This window comes from Cervus elaphus, chromosome 9, assembly GCF_910594005.1.
Source record: "Cervus elaphus chromosome 9, mCerEla1.1, whole genome shotgun sequence".
NCBI lineage: Eukaryota > Metazoa > Chordata > Mammalia > Artiodactyla > Cervidae > Cervus > Cervus elaphus.
Genome location: NC_057823.1, coordinates 28,272,720 through 28,297,521, shown reverse-complemented (window position 1 = coordinate 28,297,521; position 24,802 = coordinate 28,272,720). Strand labels below are relative to the sequence as shown.

The following is a 24,802-nucleotide window of genomic DNA, read 5'->3' as shown; positions in this document are numbered from 1 at the left end:
ATACATTGACATTTTCGTCTTACAAATGAAGAAGCTGAAAAACAGAGACGCTGATTTGTTCAAGATTTTAGGAAATTACTTCAATGGCCCCCCATGTAGTGTAGGCCCTGAAACCCTTCCCCCTCTCTTTGCATCTTTTGGTAGCTGCCCTCTTTTTCAATACCGAATCATGTAATTTACTTGTTGGCTGTTATTCATTACTAATGTATCCAAGAGTATATTTTAGAATGTACAACTATGCTTTTCACCTCATGATGTATACGTTAATAGTAGACACTTTAGAAATGTTGACATTCCTAACATTAAAAATCACTGTGTATTTAAAAGTACCTACCATTAAAAACATTTCTTCTTAGATTTTAAAGTCGCTCCAAATGATAAACAAATATCAAAGCCAAATTTGAACCTAAACTAATTCTGCCTGAGTTCTTTAGCCAAAAAATATTTAATTTCCCTAATAGCAAAAAGTCACTATGAATAACTTCTTTATATTTTTCAAAACCAATACTCTGCATCTAAAATAACCAGTTTCTTATTCTGCTAAAATTTTAGCACTGGTGTGGATATTACTAGTTGTTTCCTATAAATTTTATTTTTATGATTTGCTTTATCTTAAGCTGCAGTTCATATGGTAAAGAAACTGCCTGCAATGCAGGAGACTTGGATTCAATCCCTGGGAAGGAAGAACTCCTGGAGAAGGAAAGAGCTACCCACTTCAGTATTCTTGCCTGGAGAATTCCATGACAGATGAGCCTGCTGGGCTATATAGTCCATGGGGTTGCAAAGAAATGGACACAACTGAGCAACCAACACTTTTTACTAAGCTGTCTTCCAGACAGTAATTTAATTCATTGACACTCTTACTAGGGAAATAACTGCAATATGAAATTCATAATAATTGGGAAAGGTCTTTATTTCCTCATTATTCATTCATTCATTTGCTTGTCTGCCTAACTTCCTTTCTCTTCTGTCAGAAAATCACTGTCATAATTGTGTTACTTTAAATGCATTACAATGTTAGAAGCTTAAACATCAGTTGAATAGCCCATCCACTGGTTCAGAGATGAGCTTGTAAACTAATACGAGCCAGTGAGGGATATTTGCTGAGGCTTATGGGAAAGAAAAGCCTCCTACTTTTCTGTGTTATTACAGGTAGACACTCTCTTTGACATTAGATGGAAAGAATGAGGGCTATCCCTGGAAGACAGTAGTAATCATCTGGCTACCAGGCTTGGGAAGAAATTGACATAAAGAAAGGGCAGAGAGGCCAAAGGGCCTCCAGTTGCATTTGGGGGACTACTAGTTCAAATCTTGCCTGAAACCAGTCCTATCTCAATATATTCTTTTTTATTTACTTGAGCCAGTTAGAATTGAGCTTTCAGGGTTGTTTTTTTTTTTGCAACAAAAGCAGTACTGAATGTCATACTACTATTGGCATTTGTGTGACAGTTTTATTAACTATGGCAGACATTATTGGTCACCTACACAAAAGTCACTATTTTCCCTTCTTAACAGATTCCCAATTTATTAGTATTTTAGGAAGATAATGTATTTCAAGGGTCTTCCCCATCCATCCTAGAATCTCAATGTTTATTAGTCTTAACCAATCATGGGGATTCTATATCCTTGTCAAGAACTGCTTTAGGAATGTGATATGATCAGATCTGTTATGGGCATCATGGGAGATTTCCTAATGCTTAAAAAGATAAGCCTTTCTTTGTCTTCCAACTTTTAGACAACACCCTGTAAGCAGCAGCCACCTTGCATATAGGGAGAAACCAGAGAATTCAGGAGAAGCCGACCTGGCTTCCTTGAGCCACAGAATGAGCTAACCTTGGAATTCCCCCAGATTTAACCTTACATGCAGTAATAAACTCCCCATTGTCTAAGTTGCTGAGAGTCACAGGTCTGTTATTCGGAGCTGAAATCACTCTGACTGATATATTCACAGACAATATTGATTCTTTGAGGCTAATCTCAAGTAAAAATCACCATACATGATTGATTAAATCCAACCTGACTCTTTAAAAAAATGGATACTTTTACAATTTTAGGCATGCTTTCTCATTTGAAGGTTCAACTTACAGACTTGAAGTGATCAATTAATACATAATACAGATTAAATAATTTCTATCTCTCAAACCAGAGACAAAATGAGAACTTGGCCTGCTGAACACGAATGTATCACTAAGTTTTTGTTTATCCAGGTGGTTAGAACCCAGAGACACTGGGAGGGTCATCTTGGAAGGTTGCCAGAACAAATGCCCATAAGTCTTCATGGCAATCCTGCTGCCAATTCCTAGGATTCCTACCATCTTAACATTTTTCAGATCAGAAATTAAGAACAGATGAAAACAAAAGAGAGACACCTGGCTTGTTGTTTTATTCTTGTAAAGCCAGGAATATCACATAAGCAGTTGAGAAGTACTCAGAAAATGCCCCCATGGATGTGTTGTGATCCCAGATAAGGAGGGTATGCTAATGGGACAAGGCTTGTGTGGACTTACATGAATACCTGACGGTGGAGGTGCGGAGGGGTGATGAAGCTGAAAAGTGGCCCGGGTATTTCTGGTCCTGTTTAAGGATTCTAGGGTTTCTCTAGTGGCTCAGACAGTAAGGAATCTGCTCGCAATACAGTAGACCAGGGCTCCATCCCTAGGTCAGGAAGATCCAATGGAGTAGGAAATGGAAACCCACTCCAGTATTCTTGCTTGGAGAATTTCATAGACAGAGAAGCCTGGCGGGCTACAGTCACAAAGAGTTAGACATGACTGAATGACTAACACACATATAAGGATTCTAGTGGCATCAGTCATAATTATAGAAACAAAACACAAACATTTCCTCTGCTCAGTTGTGACTGCTAAACAAATGCTTAGTAAAATGACATAAAGTAAGAGCTCTGTAAATGTTCATTTATTCCCCACTTCCTTTTTCACTCCCCTCTTTTCTTCCAAGTATGGAGGAGGGGGCTATGAATCATAATTATGGATGTTCTTTGACATCTCTAAAAATTATAAATATTATTTTTTTCAAAATTTATGCACAATATATCCAAAATACATACAAAACTTCCCAGGATCAGAATGGAAGCATTTTGCTAAGTGTTCCACTAGTCTCTCAAAAAAATTTTTGTGCTTCTCTAAAGTGCCTTGGGTTTAAGTCCAAAGTGAAGATAACTCCTTTACCATTAGCTTTGATAATGTTTCCAAGGCATATAATTTACATGACAGCATAGGTAACTAATGGGAAAACATCTGTGAATTTTCACCAAATATCAGAAGATTTCCTAAATAAAGAATAGTTTGTTTGAGTTCCCTCTTGGGGAATTTCTCCATCACTTTTGAATTATCTTTGGTAATTTCAAGATGAAATTACATCTTGAAATTAAAAAAATAAAATAAAATCAAGCTGATAAAATTGCAGTGGCATTCCACTGGGAGAAGGAATAGAAAGAATCATGCTCCCTGGGTTGTCCTCAGGAACAGGGCATTTTTATGCTGCCAATTTAGTTCGGCAGAGACACCCCTGGCCCCCACCCACCCGAGTCAGTTAACGTTAACAACTCACTATTGTCTTACTACTGTGAAATTTAAACCAACACCGACTGCATAAAATAAAAGTGAAAGAAAGAGTTTATGAAAGTAAAGGTAGCTATGATTACTTGTATAGAAGGTAAGACTAATAAACAGTATTTGTTTCTGTGAGCTATTCCTCTCAACTGTACAAGGGCCTCCCTCCTTTGACATTTTCTTATCCATTTCAACTCTGCTATTGCTTCTCATGCACTCAAACCACTTTCAGGTTTCCTTTCCAAAAATATACTCCTTACTTGGTCTTAATTGAATCCCATAGATTCCAGCTCAGATGTGCCGCTATAAAGCCCATTTGTATTATCTGATAAGCAGTCCCCACCAGCTTCTTAGGTCCTTTTAGGGCCATAAAGGACTAAAACTGAGGAACAAGTCATAGAGCTTGGAAAAGTCCTTGATAAAATAGTATCCCATAGAGATTTTAAAAATAATTTTTGATTAAGAATAATAAGACCATGGAGGTGACGGATGTTGCAGGAGTGTGTTGCCTGACTTCATGAGGACAATTAGATAATTAATCATCATTTAGAGGTTTGAATCAATAGGACTTTGTGACAAGGTGGATGGAAGAGCATGGGAGTCAAGGAGAAATAGAGGGAACTCTCAGATTTCTGACTTTAGCAGGCAGATGCATGGTGATGCCATTTTACTCAGCTAGAAAATACTGGAAGGAAATCAATTTTGGATGTCAGTGAGTTCAAGTTGGGATATATTTTATCTGAGACATGTATGAGATGTCTCAAGGAGGAGTCTAGGCGCCAGAGCTCAGGTTTGACCTAATGTTGTAAATTTGGGCATCATTCCCACAAATAGTTTACAGCCATGGCCACAAGGAGTAAATGAAATCATCTATAGAAAGAAGAAAGTTTAAGGCCAGGAATGTAAGGATCTCCCTGCAATAACTGTGCTGAGGAGGAGCCCACAGAATGAGACTAAAGGAGTATTCAGAAAGTTTGGAAGGAAACCAAGCATCATATTATAGAAGTTAAGTGAAGGGTGTTTGAAGAGGGGCTGTCAACAGGGGTAAGTGTTCAGAGGTCATTCAAGATGAACACTGAATCATGTCCACTGAATCCGGTGACATTAGTAACCTCAGCGAAACCAAGTTGAGGAATGTCACTAAATGCAAAAAGTGAGAATGCAGTGGGTTAACAGGAGGAAGGTGGGTGGAAAGGGAAGAGAGTAGAGACAACCCTTCAGAGAGACACATCTGTGAAGGGTCATACAGTGGGAGCACAACACTGAAGAGGCTTCAAATAGTGAAGAGACTTTATTTCCTTTTCAAGTTAATAGCAACTGAGTATATTTAAATGCTGCTTGCTTGGAGCCAGTAAAAAGTTTAACATTTACAAACAGGCGGCATCAACAATGGAATAAGATTCCATAGGATGCAGGAGAGTCCAGAATCCAGACCTCTATCCCTTGGGAAACCCTGAGTTTCCCTCAGTTGAGACCAAGTTGACTGGCTAAGCAGCCTCTGGGCCCCTATCATGGATAGATTTTTCTCATTACTCACCAGATATCCCCTTAGGGTGGAGGAGGAGGATATCTGACCAGGAATTGAGACTGATGAGATAACAAGGATGGGAGATTCTTGCTAAAGTAACTTAGCAGGATTTTTGTTGCAACCAGCCTTTTGAGGACAAGGATCAAGGATCAGGCTAGTCAAGTAGATGACTCAGAGAAGTCTGACTAAAATTTGGTCAAGGAGAGTGTCTTGGTCACTACAGTATTTTTTTTTCTTGCAATTTCTGACATCTTATGCATGGATTCCTTAACTCCAGCCAAGAAGCACTAAGTCCAGACCTAGCACTGTAATCTAGGGGGCCAGGAAAATTCAGGGATGTTATCACAGTCATCCCAGGGCTAATCAGTCAAAAGGAAGAAAACAAGGGGCCAGGTGAGAGGGAAGAAGGCTGTGTGTTGTGAAACAGATCCTCAAGTCAGTCAAAATTTTACATTGCAAAATGATGGCACCCAAGGGTCCTGTTGTCACAGACATTTAAAGACAGTGTCAAGTCAGCAAAACTAAAATGATTTCTACCCCCTGTCCACAAATCCCACTCCCCTACAAAGTTTAAACAAAGTCCTGGTCGACAAAAATGATGACTCCTTTATCCCACCTTTCTCCAGAGCTCATTTTCACGATCAAAAAATAATCCTGCCAATACTATTATTTCTATAGTGTCATTTTATTTCTCAACGCCATACAACACTAGAAACTGTACTATCTTTTGAAAATTAACACAAAGTAAATTGGTACTCCTCATTTCATAAAAACGTTGGCTTATGTAACCTCTGTGTATCCAGGAAGAGAAGTAGAAATTGTCAACTGCTGGTCACCCTAGTGCAAGACACAGTCCCAATGATGGAATATCATCTTTACTTATATGCCTCTGTATAGTCCATGGGGTCGCAAAGAGTCGGAGATGACTGAGCAACTTTCACTTTCTTTCTTTATTCCTCTGAATGACTTTGCGTCCATACGGATTCCACTTCAGATAAGCATAGAAACTATCCTTCACCTATTGTTTCTTCTTGTTCTTCCTTTCTCCCGATCTTCTGGATCTCCCTCTCCCTTGAATTTTCTGTTCTCCCACCAGGGTCCATTTTTATCTTTCAGCCTCTGGCCAGGCTGTCAGTCATTGCATTCAACCATTATTCTCTTCCAAGAAGCCAGATCCATGGGAGGCGACTTCCAGTCTGCTTATAGGAAGAGGTAAGAGAGGTTCCCAAAATCTCTCTTCTGCTTAAACTGATTTCCTCTTGGCACAACTCAGGTGCACTGTTAGGCAGACAGTGCTCAGGTACCTTGTCAAAGCACCTCTCTGCAGAATAATCTGCTGTAATCTGAGACCCTTAAGTGGATGGGAAGGAACCTTGCCCTGAAAAGGAGTGAAGGAGTAAGTTAACATATGCTGTCCTCCCCTCACCCAAGTAAAACCTCCGCCCCACTGGTCTGGGTAGGAGACGGCACACAACGCTATAGTCTGCCCACCGAGTTTTCCCCCTCCACCACGTCCCGGCTATATGCGTTTTTGTGGCACCATCTTCGAGACATCTTCACTTGCTTTCCCACACAGACAACCCTCCTCCCAAGCTAGTGTCACATGTCTTTCTCTGACAACGTTCTTATCAGTTTTCTTGGACACATCACCTGACTCCAGCAAGCTCCAAGAAGAAAACCCTGGCTTCAGCTCTGCAGAGGGGATTCCCTTGTTCCCTGTCTGGGCATGATGGCCGTTAAATTCCTATGGAAGCTGGGGAGTCACCAAGCTTCCACCCCAAGGCGTGATCTCTCCCTTCCCTTCCTCTGGCTCATTTCCTCTCCCACTCAGTCCTCATGGGAAGGAAGAGGGAGACTCCTCCCCAGGCCAGCCTGTGAGGAAATGGATTCATCCTTGCCCCTGGGAAATAGAAGCAAAAACAAACTCCCAAACACTCAGCATTTTCTCTGGTATTCTGGAGATAATTTAGCCATGTTAGAACCGCAAGAAGAGATTTAGGACAGGATAGAAGCAAGGCTGTAAGGACCATGAATGAATTCGGTCAGCTGGGCACATTTACAGGCAGAGCCCTTCTGGGTAACCAGGGAGAGGCACCAAAAGTGACTTGCCAAAGCACCTGAAGTGGGTGGGAAGGAACCTTGCCCTGAAAAGGAGTGACGGGGTAAGTTAACATATGCTGTCCTCCACTTACCCAAGTAAGACCTCTGCCCTCCTGGCGTGGGTAGGAGACGGCTCTCAACACTATAGTCTGCCCACCCAGCCTGTAACAGGCTACAACTGAACAGACTTCATCTCTCCTCCAGCTGTGTGCCCTGAAGCCTTGTCGAGAAGAGGCTTGCCTAAGGGGATTTCTGACCTGCCCCTGAGGATTTTGCCAAAAACTTGGTTCACTGTGTTTACTGTAGATCAGCAGAAATTCAAGTGCAAATACCTGGCTGACCATCAGAATCACCCCCAAGAACCTCACAGAAAAATAAATTCCCAGATGTCCTCCTCAATTCGCTTGAGCAGAATGTCAGCAGTGAGGACCGAGATTCTCCATATTGGCAAGGCTTGTCAGGGGCCAACTTGGCAAACCATTTTCACAGCTTTGAGAATCTAAGTCAATAAATCTGGAAACGACCTACTTTAACTTTCACACTTTTCTATTAAAAAAAAAAACAAATAAATGCAGAGATGTTAAGTACCATGTTGTACAATCGCAACAGTTTATTATCTTTTTAAAATGCAGTAGTGAAAAGCTTTGTTTGAAAAAAAATATGAAAAAATTTAGGGACCAGCTTAATGACATACCACTTGAAACCTCTTGATTGGTCATGCCATGGCGATTTTGTGTCATTTACTCACTTAACTTTCATTCACTTATTCACTTAACAAATGAGTACCTACTACATGTCAAGACTCTTAGAAACAGAGGATATGGTAGTGAAGCTATTCTGCCCTCTTAGAGCTTTTATTCTAGTGAAGGAGAGACACTAGTGGCAGAATAAAATATAAAGTAGTCAGATGTAGCAAGTTAGGAAAACCAAAGTAAGCAACAGGGATTTGGTGTGTTCAGCAATGGGGGTTGTGTTGAAATTTCAGGCAGGATGGTCAGGGAAGGCTTCATTGTGCGAATGTGACGTTGGACAGGAAAGACCTGAAGGAAGTAAGGGAACTAGCCATGTATAAATCAGAGTTATAATTATCAGGCAGAGGAAGGAGAATGCAAAGGCCCTGGGGTGGGAAAACACTGGGTCTGGTGGGAATGGCGAAGAGGTTGGTAGGAATTTAGCAGGGTGAACGAGGAAAGGGGGAATAGGAAGTGTGTCAGTAACATACAAGGGGAAGCAGATCACAGGTCAGTGTAAGCACTTGGGTTTTTAGCCTACATGAAATAAAAAATTACTGGAAGGTTTTGGACAAGAGAGTGTCAATATCCAACCTATGTTTTAATGTAACCTCTCTGGGCAGAATTGAAACCAGATTGAAAGGACAGTAGCAGAGGTAGTGTGGCCAGATGTGAACCTATAGCAATACTTCAACTATATGTGCTGTGCATCAAGCATTTCCATGAAGGCTAAGCATGGGTATATCACAGTGCACTTATGCTTTGGAGTATACATAGGACGGAGGCTGGGAATCTGCAGTTTCCTCAGTCTGCTTGGCTCCCCTGACTCATGGTGAGCGTTGTACCAGCACAGGAGTGATGCTGGTGCTTTTCATCCTACCTGGTACCCAAACACTAAACAAGTTCTCAAAGCCTCCCCACCAGCCAGAGCCCGCACGCTGGCCACGGGGCTGGCACAGGCCCAACATCTGCTTGGGGCCCAGTGAACTTGCAGTAACAAGAGCCTCCTGTACAGTCTCTAGCACTCCTTGCTTTTCCTAAGTGTTTTCCTTTTCAGCGAGTGTTCTACAGGCTTTCTGAAGCACTTTTCCATGTCATCAGGGCCGCAGCCTTTCCATCAAGGTTTCAACTAAATATATTGCCCTCCCAAAGCACTGACTAAAACATTCTTAAGCTCTTAGGTATGGAACTGTTGGGATATTGCTGGGTGAAAGTGTATATTTGCTCCAGTCTACAGTCGAACCTTAAATTTTTCCTCTGAAATACACAATCCTTTTATTGTGATGTACAGGTCATCATTATGATATGGGGAGTTTTATGATACATATCAAAACCTCTTAGCAAATAATAGACTGTATTTTACATATTTTAGCTGACTAATACTATTTGCCAGCTAAAATCTGTTCTTATGACACTGCTTGGTTGTTGGTGGTTTTTTTTTCTCCAAATTGACAAATACCAACTTCAAATGTATTCTGTGCTCAAATAAAAACATTGGAGCAGGAGGATACACAAGTCTGCAGGAAGTAAGACAAATCTGATTTTCAAGAGGTAAAACATTTGTGTTACAAGAATGCAAAATACAAGTTAATTATTTCATTGCAGAGAACTATCATTCTCAAACATTCACTGTAAAAGTATAGAGAAGGATGGAAAGTTAGGAAGGGTTTTGTTGTCATTTTGGATCTTATCCAAGTAGCAAAAGGGGTGTATTTACAAGGATGTGCCAAATTTCAAATTCAAGTATGGCAACATATGAAACTGGACTCCATTGTGGTTACTGGGAAATATATACAGCTTTCAAGACCAGCATGAAGGTGAGTCAGACTGACAGGTATTTGTACAGAGGAGGAAGCTGACATAGTCTTTTAGGCCAAACAGTAATCTTGGCTGGCTCTGAGGCAGTGAGGTATGTAATCACCTCACTGGTGGGAGTCTTTCTAATTGAGAAAATATTTGGCAGCCTCGGTCATCACCCTAAAAGTCAGAGGGAAAATAAATGTCCACAAATGAGTACCCAGTGGAGGTGCTTGTTTAGGCTAAGTCTTGGATGTCCTAACTCAGTGTTGCCTCTCCTACCCAACTGTGGAGCTGTGCATGGGGCCAACACACGTCTGATTTATGCTTTATGTGCAGGGTCCCAGTTGTTGAACTAATTTCTGAATGAATAAATGAGAGGGCCATGAAAGATGCTTAAGACTTAACTTAAGACCTTCCCCTAATGGGGAACAGGGTGTTTCCCCATTGCTAGAGGTATTGGAATCAGACGCTGGATCAGCAGTTCTCAGCATTTCTCTGTTCAATGAACACTTCTGAGTGGTGACATCAGTAAAGGGATCAAAATGCAAACACTCCTTTTTAGAAAAAAATATTTATAAGATTTTAAAAAATTTCTTTCCAGCCATTCACTGGCCACCCTTCACACCACATTTCTTTCCCCTGATTAGTTATAAATTGTACCCTGCCCTCCTCCAGTCTGTCCATCAGAGCCTTCCACCTGACAGTTCTAGAACAATAGGCAGCTGCATTCATGGCAAAATGAAAATTTCATTCATTAATTACAATTGGCAGCTGACCCAGAAAGAGGAATACCAGTGCATGCAATTTACTCAGAAAATCATCATTTAGGGATGCTGCAGAAATAATTCCTGCACAGGTGAGGTCAAAATGTACATTCCAACTGTCAAGGCTCTACGCTACTCAAACTACAATTACCTCTGTTGTTGACGATTTTGCCATTTTTAACATAACTCTCATGTGACACTTTGCTAAGAGCATGAAGTTTTCAAGGGTATTGAGAATGGGAAGCTGGCTGGTGGCTCAGTGGTCAAGAATCTGTCTGCCAGTGCAGGAGACACGGGTTCCATCCTTGATTAGGGAAGATCACACATGCCACAGAGCAACTAAACCCATGCACCCAACTACTGAGGCTGTTTTCTAGAGCCCAGGAGCCGCAGCTACTGAGCCCACATGCCCTAGCGCCTGTGCTCCAGAAGGAAAGTCAACACGATGAGAAGCCGGTGCACTGCAGCTAGAAAGTAGCCCCACTACACCACAACTAGAGAAAAGCTGCACAGCAGGGAAGACCCAGCATAGCCAGAAGTAAATAAATAAACAACATTTAAAAAGAATGGGGCGCTGGAAATGGCCAAAAGTATTTTGTCTTACAAAGGTGACTTAGAAACTTGAACATAGCCTGGCCCAGCTGGAAGCAGAAGGCTCCTGTTGTCTGCCCTCTAAATCTGCACAATTATCACCACCCTTTCTCCTCCCTTCTCTTTGCCATGATCCTAAACTCACAGCCTCACTTCTACTTCCCAGCTTTTTAAGGCAGAAATATGGTAAATCCTGAAAAATGATGTATGCTTGTAAAAACCTGCTACAATAGTAGCAATTGTGATGACATCGTACCTTGACGGTTGCTAATCAGGTTTGCTCCCTCTGACGCAGAAAAGAATCTGTCTTGCCTCTGGGTATGAGGTTAAACTGAGATTATCTGGTCAGTAAACAGAATCCCCCATGCCTCAGGCAGCCATGGCCTTGGCAAGACTGCCTGAGCTTGTATCAAAGGCCATGGAAGACCACAGGTGTTTGAGATTTGGGGGCAGCTTGAATTGTCAAGACCTTATAGGGACACATATCTCTTCCTATTACAGATGAGGGAGCCTCAAGTGGGGAAGAGCAGTGTAGACCAGATCATGGGAAGACTAGTGGTAAAGTCTGAAAAACTCACTGGGGTGAGGTGAAGTGAAGTGAAAGTCCTTCAATTGTGTGCATCACTTTTTGACTCCTTGGACTGTAACCCACCAGGTGCCTCTGTCCATGGGATTTCCCAGGCAAGAATACTGGAGTGGGTTGCCATTTCCTTCTGCAGGGGATCTTCCCGACCCAGGGACTGACCCTGGGCCTGCTGCATTGCAGACAGACTCTTTACCAATCTGAGCAACCAGGGAAGTGGTAGAGTCTGAAAGACTCACTGGGTGGCCTTGGGCTATTTCCAATACAAATAGGATGTGAGTCCTGAAGTTCCTCACTTTGCTGAAAAGTTTAAAGCGCTTTTGTTACTCATCATGTGTTTAGAAATGGAACAAAAATATTTTTGTTATATGTGTAAAGAAGTCATTTAATAGTAAAAATATACTTGCATGAGAAATCTCTCCTTTGTCTCCCTATCAGCATCCTCATTTAATACATGAAAACATTACAGTAGGAATCAAAGGCCTCCTGCCATCTCTCCTTTTTTTTTTCCAGCTTCATGTTCTTTCTCTGCTTTTTTCCAATTGTCTTCTCCCTGTGTTATGGATGGAATTGTGTCCCCCACCAAATCCATATGCAGAAGCCATAATCCCCAATGTAATAGTATTTAGAGATGGTGCCTTGGGGAGGTAATCATTAATAGACAAGGTCATGAGGGCAGGACCCTCTGAATGAGGTTAGTTCCCTTGTAAGAAGAAATATCAGAGAACCTGTGATCTCTTTCTCTACCATGGGCAGACACAGCAAGAAAGCCGCGGTCCACAAAGCAGGCAGAGTGCCCTCAACAGAACCTAATCTCACTGGCACCCTGATCCTGGACTTCTAAACTCTAGATCTATGACAAAATTCATTTAAGAAGTACTCCTTAAGTATTTAACAAGTATTCCTTAAGACATGCATTCTGTGGTATTGTGCTGCAGCAGCCTGAGCTACTGAGACACCCTGACTCGTTTTCTCGTTGTCTATCTTCTCCTCTACTACACTCTACCGGGAGGGCAGAGAGCGAGGAAATGACCTAGTGACTGATAGCCTATGCAAGGCCACACTGCTGCATTTTTGCCCCTTCATCATTAGAATTCAGTGAACAAAGTATCCTACCTATATTGTAGTATGTTACAAAAACATTTAAAAAAATAGTTTTGACCACTCTGCCTTTGGGAATGGCACTAAACTCCTTTCTTTATTGTGCAATCGGTAGAAAATAACTTCTCCTGAAAAGAGAGGGAAACCTTGGAATAGACTGAAGAAGAGGTCAAAGAGAAAGACGACAGGCACAGACAAGGAGAGATGCTTCTGATGCCCCTTCACCGTCCCTGAGCCTCACGATGCCCAGCCCTCTCCATCTTGTCTGCCATTCCTTCCGTCACACCTTCCTGCTGCCACTTTCCATCTATTCTTTCATCTCCTGTTGAAACTCACTTCAGTCCCTAAGAATCCATTCTCCCAAGCCCAGATTTCCAAGCCTCCACCTTCTGGAGTGGCTTCCTGGCCCTGGTGGCTCAGACAGTAAAGAATCTGCCTGAAATGCAGAAGGCCCAGCTTCAGTCTCTGGGTCAGAAGATCCCCTGCAGAAGAGAATGGCTACCTACTCCAGTGTTCTTGCCTGGAGAGTTCCATGGACAGAGGAGCCTGGCGGGCTCACGGGGTCACAAAGAGTCAGACACAAGTGAGCAATTAACACTTTCACCTTCTGGAGTAACAGAAAATGATCCATGTGCTAATGGTTGAAGACCAGCAAGACTCCTTACTAAATAGCAACTGTACATCTTAACTAGAGCCATCTACAGGAAAAACATCCAACTGCATTTCAAAGAGCACTCAGCCAAAAGCAAACTCCAGCCCAGCGCTATGCAGGAGAAACATGACGACAGCCACAAATGCAAGCTGCTTGTGATACTTTCAACTTTCTAGTAGCCACATCTTTAAAAAGTAAAGACAAAGGAGTAAAATTGATTTTTAAAATGTATTTTAGTGCAACATATACAAAATCACTTTAATACAGTTTTTAAAATTTAAATGAGACATTTCACATTATTTTCAAGCTGTCTTCCAAATCAAGTGTGTATTTTATACCCATAGCACGTCTCCATTCACACCAGCCACATTCAGTTGCCTAATAGCAACATGGGGCAAGAGGCTACTGTATTGGGGCAGCACAGTCAGAGAAACGGTGAGGCCTGGCAAATCAGCAAATGAGAAAGGCCCCCCCATCCCCACCCCATGAACACCCTCTTCTGGGCCTGAAAGCACAGACCTATTGAAGAGGGAACGCATTAAATGCTCCTTTGAGATGAGACTTTTTTCATTGCTTTTTAAGAAAGGTGCTCAAACTACCATCTCCTTAAACATTACTGTTAGAATTTCAAGTGTACAGGAAACAAATTTTTCTGTGGATTCTCGAAGCATAGTATAGCGCTGGTAATAATTTCTATGAGGGCAGAACAGCCTGATCTCTAACTTTTGTAAAGCCAAAGAATCATGTCCACTGTGCAAAGTGGTGTTCAAAGCTTTCACTCCATGATCTTGCGAAAATGATGACTGCAACTTAGTTTTGTTTGCTGAGAGATGGATGATTCCCTGCCTGCGTGGACTATCACAATAAAGTTGCCCCATTTTAGAAGGTGTGTAGGGACAAAATAGTCGCAGGCTTTTGTATCCTGGACTTCACCTTATGTTTCTTTTAGGTACAGCTGTGCGGTATGTTTTCACTGGGGTTTGAGTAATGGCTGGACCTTCAATTATAGCAATTAACTGTCAACACCGTGTGCCAGGTTCATCCATATGCTATTGGTTCAATTCCAACAAAGACACCCAAGACCTTGACGTGCCTTACTTCTTATAGCTGAAGTCTGCCTTTTATACAACTTAGAGGTTATTTTAATGGTAGAAATATCTGGGTTAGAGTGGTTGGGGCAGCAGAGAATACTGCTAAAATCTAGTGGAATGAGGTTTTATTTTAATAGCTAAAACATCCGATGGTCTCCTGATATTTGCTTTTAAGGATTTCCTGTTGCCAGCCACTATTCCTTTATCTCTTTGTTGAAATCCCTCTCTCTCTCTCTCTTTCCCCCCTTCCTTACTCAGGCCTTTGTCTTTATTTAAGGGGTTAGATGATAGAAGCTAAAGTTTTACACTCAGGAGGTATGTGATTTTATTAAGACATACTGAAAAGTCTTCAGACCTAAAGAAATTGATCTGTACACCATGCTATAGAGTTTTCCTGATCACCTCAGATTACATCCTTGCCAACTCTAAAGTTGACTTGGGTTAAGAAACTTGTATTTTCTCATTATTATTTTCCCCAAAAGGGGCAATGGCAACTTGTTTCCAGTCAAATTAAGATTTACATTGAAGTGTATTTCTACCAGATTGTGAAAAAATCTTAAGGAAAAGGATATTGCTGTTTATTGCATTTTTAAGGACAGTTCATTCCCATGGTTAATTGAAAGATAAATGCGTATAAAAAAGAGTTGGCAAAAACTGATTCTCCTCCCTCTCCAGAGGCTTCTAAGATTTTTTTCACGAGCACCCAGAGTCTTTCCCCACACTCGATTCAGATTCCTTTCTCAGTATATCTGGCCAGATGATGCAACATCTGTGTTCTCTTTTAAGAACATGAGAAATGAAGCTTTTTCATCTTCCCTCTCTTTGAGTCCTGGGAAATCTAATTAAAACTGCTCAGGTTTTCCTTTTCTTATTTGCCTTAGAAGACAGCTCACTGGAAGAGTCCTGTGGTGGTCTCCCGCCTGTGGAAGAAGGTGACCGAAAAATCAGCCTGATTATGGAGTTGTCGACTCAGGTTTCCCTTCAGACTGAGAAGATCACTCAGCTGGAAGAAGTTTTAGAGGAAAAGGAAAGGAAGATTCAGCAGCTGGAAGCTGAGCGGGAGGCCCATTGTTTCCCAGAGGTCAAGGACTCTCCAGAATGTTTACAAGAAACCCCAATTTTCTCTAATAATAATAATGTTTCTCCTGTGGTTTATGATGAGGATTTGTAAAGATACCCAATAAAAAAACAATAAAAGTTTATTAAGTGTCATCAAGGTAAAATCCAGAGCCCAAGCAATCTCCTCATTGCTGCTGCTGCTGCTAAGTCACTTCAGTCATGTCTGACTCTGTGCAACCCCAGAGACAGCAGCCCACCAGGCTCCCCCGTTTCTGGGATTCTCCAGGCAAGACCACTGGAGTGGGTTGCCATTTCCTTCTCCAATGCATGAAAGTGAAAAGTGAAAGTCAAGCCACTCAGTTGTGTTAGACTCTTAGCTACCCCATGAACCGCAGCCTACCAGGCTCCTCCGTCCACGAGATTTTCCAGGCAAGAGTACTGGAGTGGGGTGAATCTCCTCATTGGTAAACTCAAATTCAAGTTCATGGGTCTGACTATCCTATAAGGTTCATATTGGAAGGAAAGAAAACAAAGGGAGGTCTTCAGATGCAAACACTGAACCCTTTAGACATTTGCCATATAATCCACACAGCTGTAGAATACTATGTTTTTAGACATTTCTGATAATAGAGGGAGAGGGAAAAACACAAAACTAGACAGATGGTCAAAGAACTTAGCATCATCCTTTTACCAGCGTTTTGTCACATGGCAAGGGAGGTGTGGCACAAATTCCATTTTGTTACGCAGCTCGGCTGTGAACAGAAAGCTATCGTGGAGGGTGAGTTTCAAGCTGGGGAATGTTGGGGTACTGAAAGCATAATCATTGTCAGCAGAGTAAATAGCCATGACTTCTGTCCTTTTGTAACCTCTAGAATACATTTCTCTATTGCATGTATTTCATTAGCATTTAGCAAGGGTAGAAATGAAGTAAAACCAAAGCAATCAAAAGAATGGATGAATCAGAGCTGCAGTCCTTTGGGAAAAGTGTCCTGGGACAACATCTCCCTGGGAAAATGGGTTACACTCGCTTTTCCCTTACAAGCAACACTAAGACCAAAGCAAAATATCAATGAGCTGTGGGACAGCATAAAAATAATAGAGTATAAGCAAATGAAAGCAACCCTGTGATTAATGGAATAGAAGATGTCATATATATTCCTCTCCCACACATTCCCTTCAGATGAACCATTTCTCATCCAAAGAGAGCAGCTGGGTACTAACTTTAAGACCTTGGTGCTTAATTCTTACTCTTTTGGTAGAGCATGACTCAGGCACACAGCTATAACTCTTCCATGAGTCTGACTATTGCTACTTCTCAACTTAATTAATCAGTTCAACAAATATTCATCAAAACTCTTCAGGTACAATAATAGATACTAGCAATATTGTAGCAAACATGAAAATCACAACTTCACAAATCATTCAGGAGTTCACACAGTTAAGAGTCTCCTTAAAGCAAAGTTTCTAAACCTGACTGTTTTTAAAGGAAGTATTGGGTTTTGGACTCATAATAGCTTTGCAACGTTGACTCTAGAGGTTCACTACAAAATAAAACCACTGGTTCTGCCAGTAGGTTCTATGTTCATATATAGCAAGAGTCTTCCCATATTTGTTTTATAACCTCAGATTTTCAGCTGAAATATGAGCAATACACACAGTTGTAGTCCATTATCAGAAATGAAACCAACTTAAAGTTTCATGATCATAAATACACAACTATCCCAGAAGGTGACTCGAAAAGCACTATTCCACAGCTCCAAGAGAAGCTTTTCCATGAAGTTTACCTAAGTCCTTCATTTCAGAAATCCCTTCTCTCTGGTACCTCCTCCTTACTTCTTCAAACTTTTTGATCTCCATTGTCTTTTCTGTTTCTCTGGTTCCAAAGAGGGTTCCCTGTTCCAATTTCGAAGTTCTGCCAGTTGCATCTGACACCATAATAAGAATGAACATTGCCATGTTTTTCCTGTGTATTACTGTGAGAAAGCTTTAAATTTCAGTTAGTTGAAGGGACTATCTCCAAGAGAAACTATCATCTCTGCAACTTTGATGTGTTATTTTGATAATCAAGTCTCCATTTCTTTATTTTACTAGATTGTCTTAATCTCATGGGATCCTGAGGCTAAGACGACAAATAGGAGAGGGGGAAAAAAACTATCACATCCCAAAAAGGAGCGTGTTGGCTTCTAGATCAATTTCCCCTTGTCAATGTCATGGCTAGCCCTCAGCATGAAAGTAGCCTGACAGCGGAGATAAAGTAACAGGCAGAGCTGGAGCTGCTGTTAATAATTAATGGAGCCTGTCACCTCTACATACCTAAGGACCAGTCACTGAAGAAGAAATCATCAAGAGTCTTAATACCCTGCAAACCCGTCTTTACAAGAAACTGACTGATCTTGAGTCAAGTCTAGGTTATCCCCAAATCAGAAGTGGAGAAGAGATTTGGTCCAAAGGTAAAGAGACTAATCTTTGTTAATGACACCTTGGTAATAAGAATTTTTTAAATATCTAAGTTTTATGAGGAGGGGGAAAGATGAGAAGAGGTGTTACTGGTCTCTGGCCTCTGAGACACTTACAAGTACAAAATTTCACAATCCCTACTGAACATTTATGCCACTGTATGCCCCTCAAAGTTCATTTCCATTTTCTGCCATTCCTCCAGATAATTGGGTCATAAATTTCAGGTTGTGCCAAATAGCTGGTTCAGACAAACTAAAAATCAGATAACAGCCCACCCTGTAAGCCAAAGTCTCATTTTCTTAGAAGCCAGCTGGATTGTTGAAATAGTCTACTGATTTTTAAAATATGTGGTGTAAATATCACAAGGCAGATAGTATGCTGATGACTTTGTTCTTAAAGAAAATTTAGGAAACCATTCAGGTATCTGGTTCTAACTAATTGGAAATCTAAAAAAGTAAACTAAATAACAAGTAACTAAAGCCATTCTCTAACAGTCTAAAAACATTTATAGAAAAATAGAGTTTTAATTCTACTTTTTCACCAGTCATTAACTATTCTCAGAGAGGAAGTTAAGTTGAACATGTGGTATGACTCATCAACTTAAATAAATGCTGTATTTTTTTTTAACAATTTAATTTCATTATTATGTGCTTGGCAAGCTGAAATCATAGTAACAGACTTATTAAAGATTAGCAGGAAAGCAAGTTATCAGAGAAACCAACCCAGAAATGTGAAGGAGATGCCCTAGAATTCAATTAAGTTAATAAAAAAGCAAAGACACTGTAGTATTTTTGACAAAAACATTTCTGGGAAAGAATGACTTCAGTGAAGTTTCAGTTATCTCTGATGCTCTCTGCTTACCCCCAAAGCCTATTATTTCCTTCTACATTACTCTGAAGTAAAGAATTTTTGCTTTAATAAGTAGAGAAGTGCTGATGAATGCTGCAGGCCTAAGTCAAAATAATATTTATCTGGCAATTATCAAGTATAGGGACTGCAGAGACAAAACTATTTCCAACAGACATAAGAAAACAAACATATTTAAAGGACTTGGAAAATAAAATGCTTGCGATTCAAAAGTTTGACTCTCATAGTTTGAAAAAATAGACAAAAAAAGAAAAAGTAAATTGTAAAGAATAAATGATAGCTATAATTTCTGCCCTGCTATTACAACAAAATCTTGTTAGGATTTCCCATACACAAGAAAATGTTTTCGCTCATAGAGGAAAGTCAAGTTCAAGTAGGAAATTAACCTTTTAAAAATAAAAGTATTAGTACACTGGGACAAAGTTCATGGCGAAAGATAGGGTTGGCCCTGAGATTTCCCATACCTAATGAAATTAGGACTTTTACAGTAAAACAAAACTAAAAACAGCTTTAATTTCCAGGTTCCCAGAAAAATTAAGTATCTAAGTTAGATACTCAGTACATTCCCAATAACATGAACCTGTGGCAAGATGACATTTAATTCATTGTCTAACCATTTCTATCCCAAACGTCTTAAATTTGCTTTTTATTTAAGAAACAACAACCCTTAGTGCTCAAATCCAGTAATAACAAATCCCTTGTTTTTGGATGGAAAATATCACAGAATGTATTGTCTAATAATCCTTTAATCCATTTTCTTAAAAACCACAAATAAGCTTAAATAAGAATTTATTGTCTGATTTCACCTTTTCAAAGAATGATATAATCACAGGCAAAGGATGACAGCTGAATGAGAGAGAAAGAACTAGACTTCCACCATCTCTTTGTCTTGTGGGGTTCAAACAATAATAGCAGTGAGTTCTAGTTAAAAGAGAAAAGCTAATAATATAATCCTTGGCCCTGTAATAAAAAGGTGTGCCTTATTGCCCAGCTCCTATTTGAAAGAAGTTGGTATGGTGATGGTGAAAGAAACAATAAACAGCTAGAGTGGATGCCATATTATCTTGCTAGGGACCTGCATTTACTAGCCAACAGTTATGTATATAGGAACATAACTAATATTTACATATCAATTTATGATTATTTAAACATTTTCAAATAGATTACTTTATTTAATTTTCATGAGGTAGGTTTTAGTTAGGTAATTAATCACAAGTTTATAAGTAGGAAATGCCAGAACCAGGGCCTGTGGCCCCCATACCAGTATAACTTTCACAACACTCACCATCTCTATGCAGTTATGTAACAAAGACATTCATAGTCTCCCCCTCTTTCTCAGGTCAGCCCTCATTTCCATTCATAGGAAAAACAATCTTCCATGGGTACCTACTTTCTCCAGCTTATTCCATAAGAAGAGTCAAAAAACTGTCCAGATTCAACTGATCAACTTATTGGTTTGGTCAAAACTCTGTTTTAGCTGTTGTTTGCCCAGTGTGTTTTGTTTTAAAGTAAATACTTCTGAGAAGAGTGAAGATACACTGTACAGTTTGCCCTGGGCCCCACTATTTCCTACTGTCTTCAAGCAGGCTGCTTAAGGCACTGATCTCAACTGCCCTGTAAATAAATGGTCTGGAATCCCTGCCTGAAATACAATGTGTACACCTGGTCCAATTTTGTAGGTTGTCACCATAAATTTCCATGTTTGGGTTTTTGATTTATAGTCTAATATATACTCAAAATGAGAAATTTTTAGACAAAATGAGTACATCTTACCCTCAGTTAGTTTAAACATTTTCAGATAGATTATTTTATTTAACTTTCATTTTACATTCAGTGGTAATGCATATTCCCACATGCAGGACAGAGACAGCACAAAAAAAGACCTAAAGTAAGTAACTAAGAGTTCACTGCAGCTTCCTCATCAGCTCAGAACAGTTTCTAAATTTTTCTTTTTTGTATGTGTGTGCTGTGCAGAATGAAATTCTGATAGAATAAAGTCATTTGACCCACACGACAAATCTCAGGTAAGTAGGTAAATGATGACTACCAGAACTGGCATTTTCTAAAGGGAGAAAGCCCACCTATAGATGTTCTACTTGTTTCATCTACACAACTCCCCTTTGCAATCAGTGGCATCACTTCTAATTCACACAGAGAAGCAAAGATGAACAATTAAGGGACATCTATATTTAGCATTTACAGACAGGAAAACTAAGGTGTAAATATTAGAGCTAGACTCAATTCAGAACAGGGGTCAGCAAACTAAGGCTACAAGCCAAATCCAACTGGTTACCTATTTTTTCATGACAGGTGAACATAGGATGGTTAAACAAAAAATTTTTTTGTATTTTTAAATGGTTGAACAAAAAAATCATATTTATGACACAAAAATTATTTAAATTCAATTTTCAATTTCTGTAAGGTAAATTTTATTGGAACACAGCCATACTTAGCCATGAAGGTGTCCCTGTGCTGGTTTCTTGCCTATGGTGGTAGAGCTGAGGAGCTGTAACAGAGACCTACAGCCAACAAGCCTAAAAATCTGGGCCTTCACCAAAAAAAAATTTACTGACTTCTTGTTTAGAGCACATCAAATGAATTGCTTGAAGTCATACCCCTAGTAAGTTTCAGAATTAGGCTTGACTGTGATGTTCTTACTCAATTTGACTACTCCTAGTGATCAGAGTACAGACATTTTTACACAGATTTGTTCACAACTCAGCCTCCTAAAGATACTGTGTTACTCAGGGGGTCCCCCAACTCACCAGGCTCTGGCTAAAAAAGAAATGCACATGCCTTTTATTATCCTGTAACAGAATGATTTTTCAGTGTATTAAGGCATTTTGCTCCCCATATTTATTTCATTCTTTTCGCATGTTAAAAATATAGCTTGCTGTGTGCTCCTTTGTCTAGAACCAGTTCTGTGTAAGAGCAGAGAAGCAGACCATGAGAAACTTTCTTTCTAGGCTTTCTCATTTCCAAAGCTGAAGTCCTTTGCAGAAAGAAGGTTTGAGAAGATGCCTCTGAGGGGAAGGCGAGGCGACAGGGTGGGATTCCCTCCTCCCCTGAGGCATGTGTGTCCAATCAGCAGCAGGAACCCGTTCCTGCTCTCTTCTCCAGAGACTGTAGCAGGCAGGATCAGCCACAAGGAATACCAGGTGGGTTAGATTCCTTGGTGGCTCACAGGGTTAAAGCATCTGCCTACAATGTGGGAGACCTGGGTTCGATCCCTGGGTTGGGAAGATCCCCTGGAGAAGGAAATGGCAACCCACTCCAGTATTCTTGCCTGGAAAATCCCATGGACGTAGAAGCCTGGTGGGCTACAGTCCATGGGGTCACAAAGAGTCGGACACGACTGAGCAACTTCACTTCAGATTCTGAGGACCAGGACTTCAGGCCCTGCCAAGAGTTTCACATACATGTGTGTCTTCAGTGTGAACAAGCCGCAGACTTGAGGGGACCAAGCTGACCGGGAAGACAGGGTCTCAGCATCATCAAAGGACAGAAAAGTGTCTCCGGACCAAGAATCCTGACCTGAAGTCAGGTTAAGTGAAGACTCAGAATGACTGGGGCCAAGCTTCCTGCCTCCCTGGTGGGATAGGGGCTCAGAGTCAATATTCAGATAGTTTATAGAAAATAAAGAAAGAAATTTGTGCAGGCTTGTGTTTGTAGCCTGAGATTCACTGGAGCTGAACTGTTAAAAGTTTCCATTAAAAATGAGAATGACAAAGACTCCACACCTCCACCCAGAGCATCTTGCTGGGGCCAACCTTCCACTGAGTTCTGCTCTCCAGGAAACTTATGAAAATCCCCCCTTGCTGGTGACTCCACATGTGGATCTGTGGTTCTCACCTTGAACTACTGCAGCTTCAGAGAGGGGCTATCACATCCAGCCACGCTGTGACTGCCTACCCGCCCCCACCCTCCCACACACACACACACACCTCCACTCTGATACCCTGATGGGCTCAGTCACCATCAGAAACATCTCCCTTAAGCTCCTGAAGCATAGCCAAACCACACAGTGGTATTTAACAAAACTTAATTAAATGCTTGGGAGTAATCAAGATACACTGCAAAAAATCACGTATAGGGCTAAACTTAAGATCACAAATTCTTGTTTGTTCTCGGCAGACTTCCACGTGGCAGACACCAATACCCTTGGCATTTCACTATAAACATCCCATTTTCTTCCCCCAGAGAAAGGAGCAGGCCTTAACCTTCCCTCATCCAAAGCTGTTCATTTTGAACCCCAGGATGATTAATGACGACAATATTCTTCTTCTGGAGAAAATTCTACCCCACCTACAGGGTGTGGTCTCACTTCATGGACTGCAACTACATATCCCTAAAACCAGGAATATTTCAGCTTAAATAACACCCTTTGTGGCATTCCAAGAGTCCTATAGATATCTATACTTAGGAGAAAATGGTCTCGATATATACTTCTGTACAGAAGGCTAAGTATCAACCTGTACTTCTACATTCACATATATGGTAACTTCATTATCAGGAAGTAGGCATTTGCTTCACATTCTTGTAATTAAATGACCATTTTTGTGATTCTTCTAGTATAAGGGAAGGCTTCTCCAAAGATGAATGAAAATCATAACTCTACCAATCCGGCTGCTGCTAACTTATATGGAATTTCTTGCACAAAATCAAAGTATCTTTCTCTGCCATAGCACCCTCTACCATTCCAAGGACTACGCAGGGCGGCAGCACTATAAATCAAAGGAGAAATCTCACCACAATGCCATTTTTGGTCAAGTTACCACTTTTTAATAGATTAATAGCCAGATATATGCTCCCTTGTTCACTCAACAAATATTTACTGAGCACTTAATTTCAGTTTGTACTTATTTTATGCTCTATCAATCATATCAGATATCTAGGTTTGGCCCAAATGTATAAATGGAATAATAGAGAGTTTATGATTGCCTTAGATATATGTACTATACCTTTTAAATTTGTTAAATAGTAAGTTCAAGAAATAACTGGTAGTGGGGGAGGTTTCCAACATCACAATTTCTTTTCACAAATAAATTTGAAATTGGTTAGAGGTAATTTTTTTTTTAACCCTTCATGGATTTTCTTAAGTAGATGAGCGCTACTTTGTAGGGGTGGACAACTTTCAGAGAGCCAGGTCATGTATAATCTGCTACAGACTGGAGGAAGGTCTAGGGATGGAGAAAGGTTGTGGCTCCATTTAAGATGCCAGGAATTTAAACTAAATATCCTCTGGGAATTACTCAATCCTACTATTTTACCATAGAAACTTAGACCCATTCCAAAATGTTCTTGAAATTGCATCTTGCTAAAAATTTTGACAAATTGAGATACTGAAGAAAGAAAAATATTTTTACATCTTGGTGTTTGCTCCACAATTTTGAAATAGAGTATTTAACTCCCAAGACATAAAACTGTTTGTGAATCAGGAGTTCAGGCTGTAGAATGGTTATCTGTAATGGTGGGAGTTTTTTTCAAGCCCTCAGATCATACTGAGGGATTCCTGAGACCTACTTAAATGCTGAAATTGAAAAGTATAATCTGAGGAAATGTATTCCCTTCTGCTATTTTTCAGTAAGAACTGAAGAACTCAATGCATACTGAGAAAACAGAATAAGATTTAAAGAGAGTCCCCGTCTATATTGAAATTTCTTTTCTTCAGCAATTAAAATGAGGAAATAAATACTTACAATATGAACCAAAGACATGGAAAATCTCTTCTGGGTGACGAATCCCAAGAAAATCTGCTCTCCTTAATACTAGGGTTAACCCTGAATGAGTCAGAATATCTGCAATATCTTTCCCCAAGAAAACTATGGTGAATCCCTAAGAGTTCTAAATTATCAACACATAAATGTTTCTATTGATTTAATGAACTCTCTAAAGGAGGAATAAAT

General features: G+C 40.4%; 1 protein-coding gene across 1 annotated transcript in view; it reads left to right on the top strand.

The window, feature by feature from the left end:
- CCDC192 (coiled-coil domain containing 192) overlaps positions 1 to 15,684 on the top strand; it is a 171,551-nt gene extending 155,867 nt beyond the window's left edge. The window contains exon 6 of the mRNA XM_043913802.1: positions 15,395 to 15,684. Coding sequence (XP_043769737.1) covers positions 15,395 to 15,684 — 290 coding nt within the window. The remainder of the gene's footprint in view (positions 1 to 15,394) is intronic.
- The last annotated feature ends 9,118 nt before the right edge of the window (positions 15,685 to 24,802 follow it).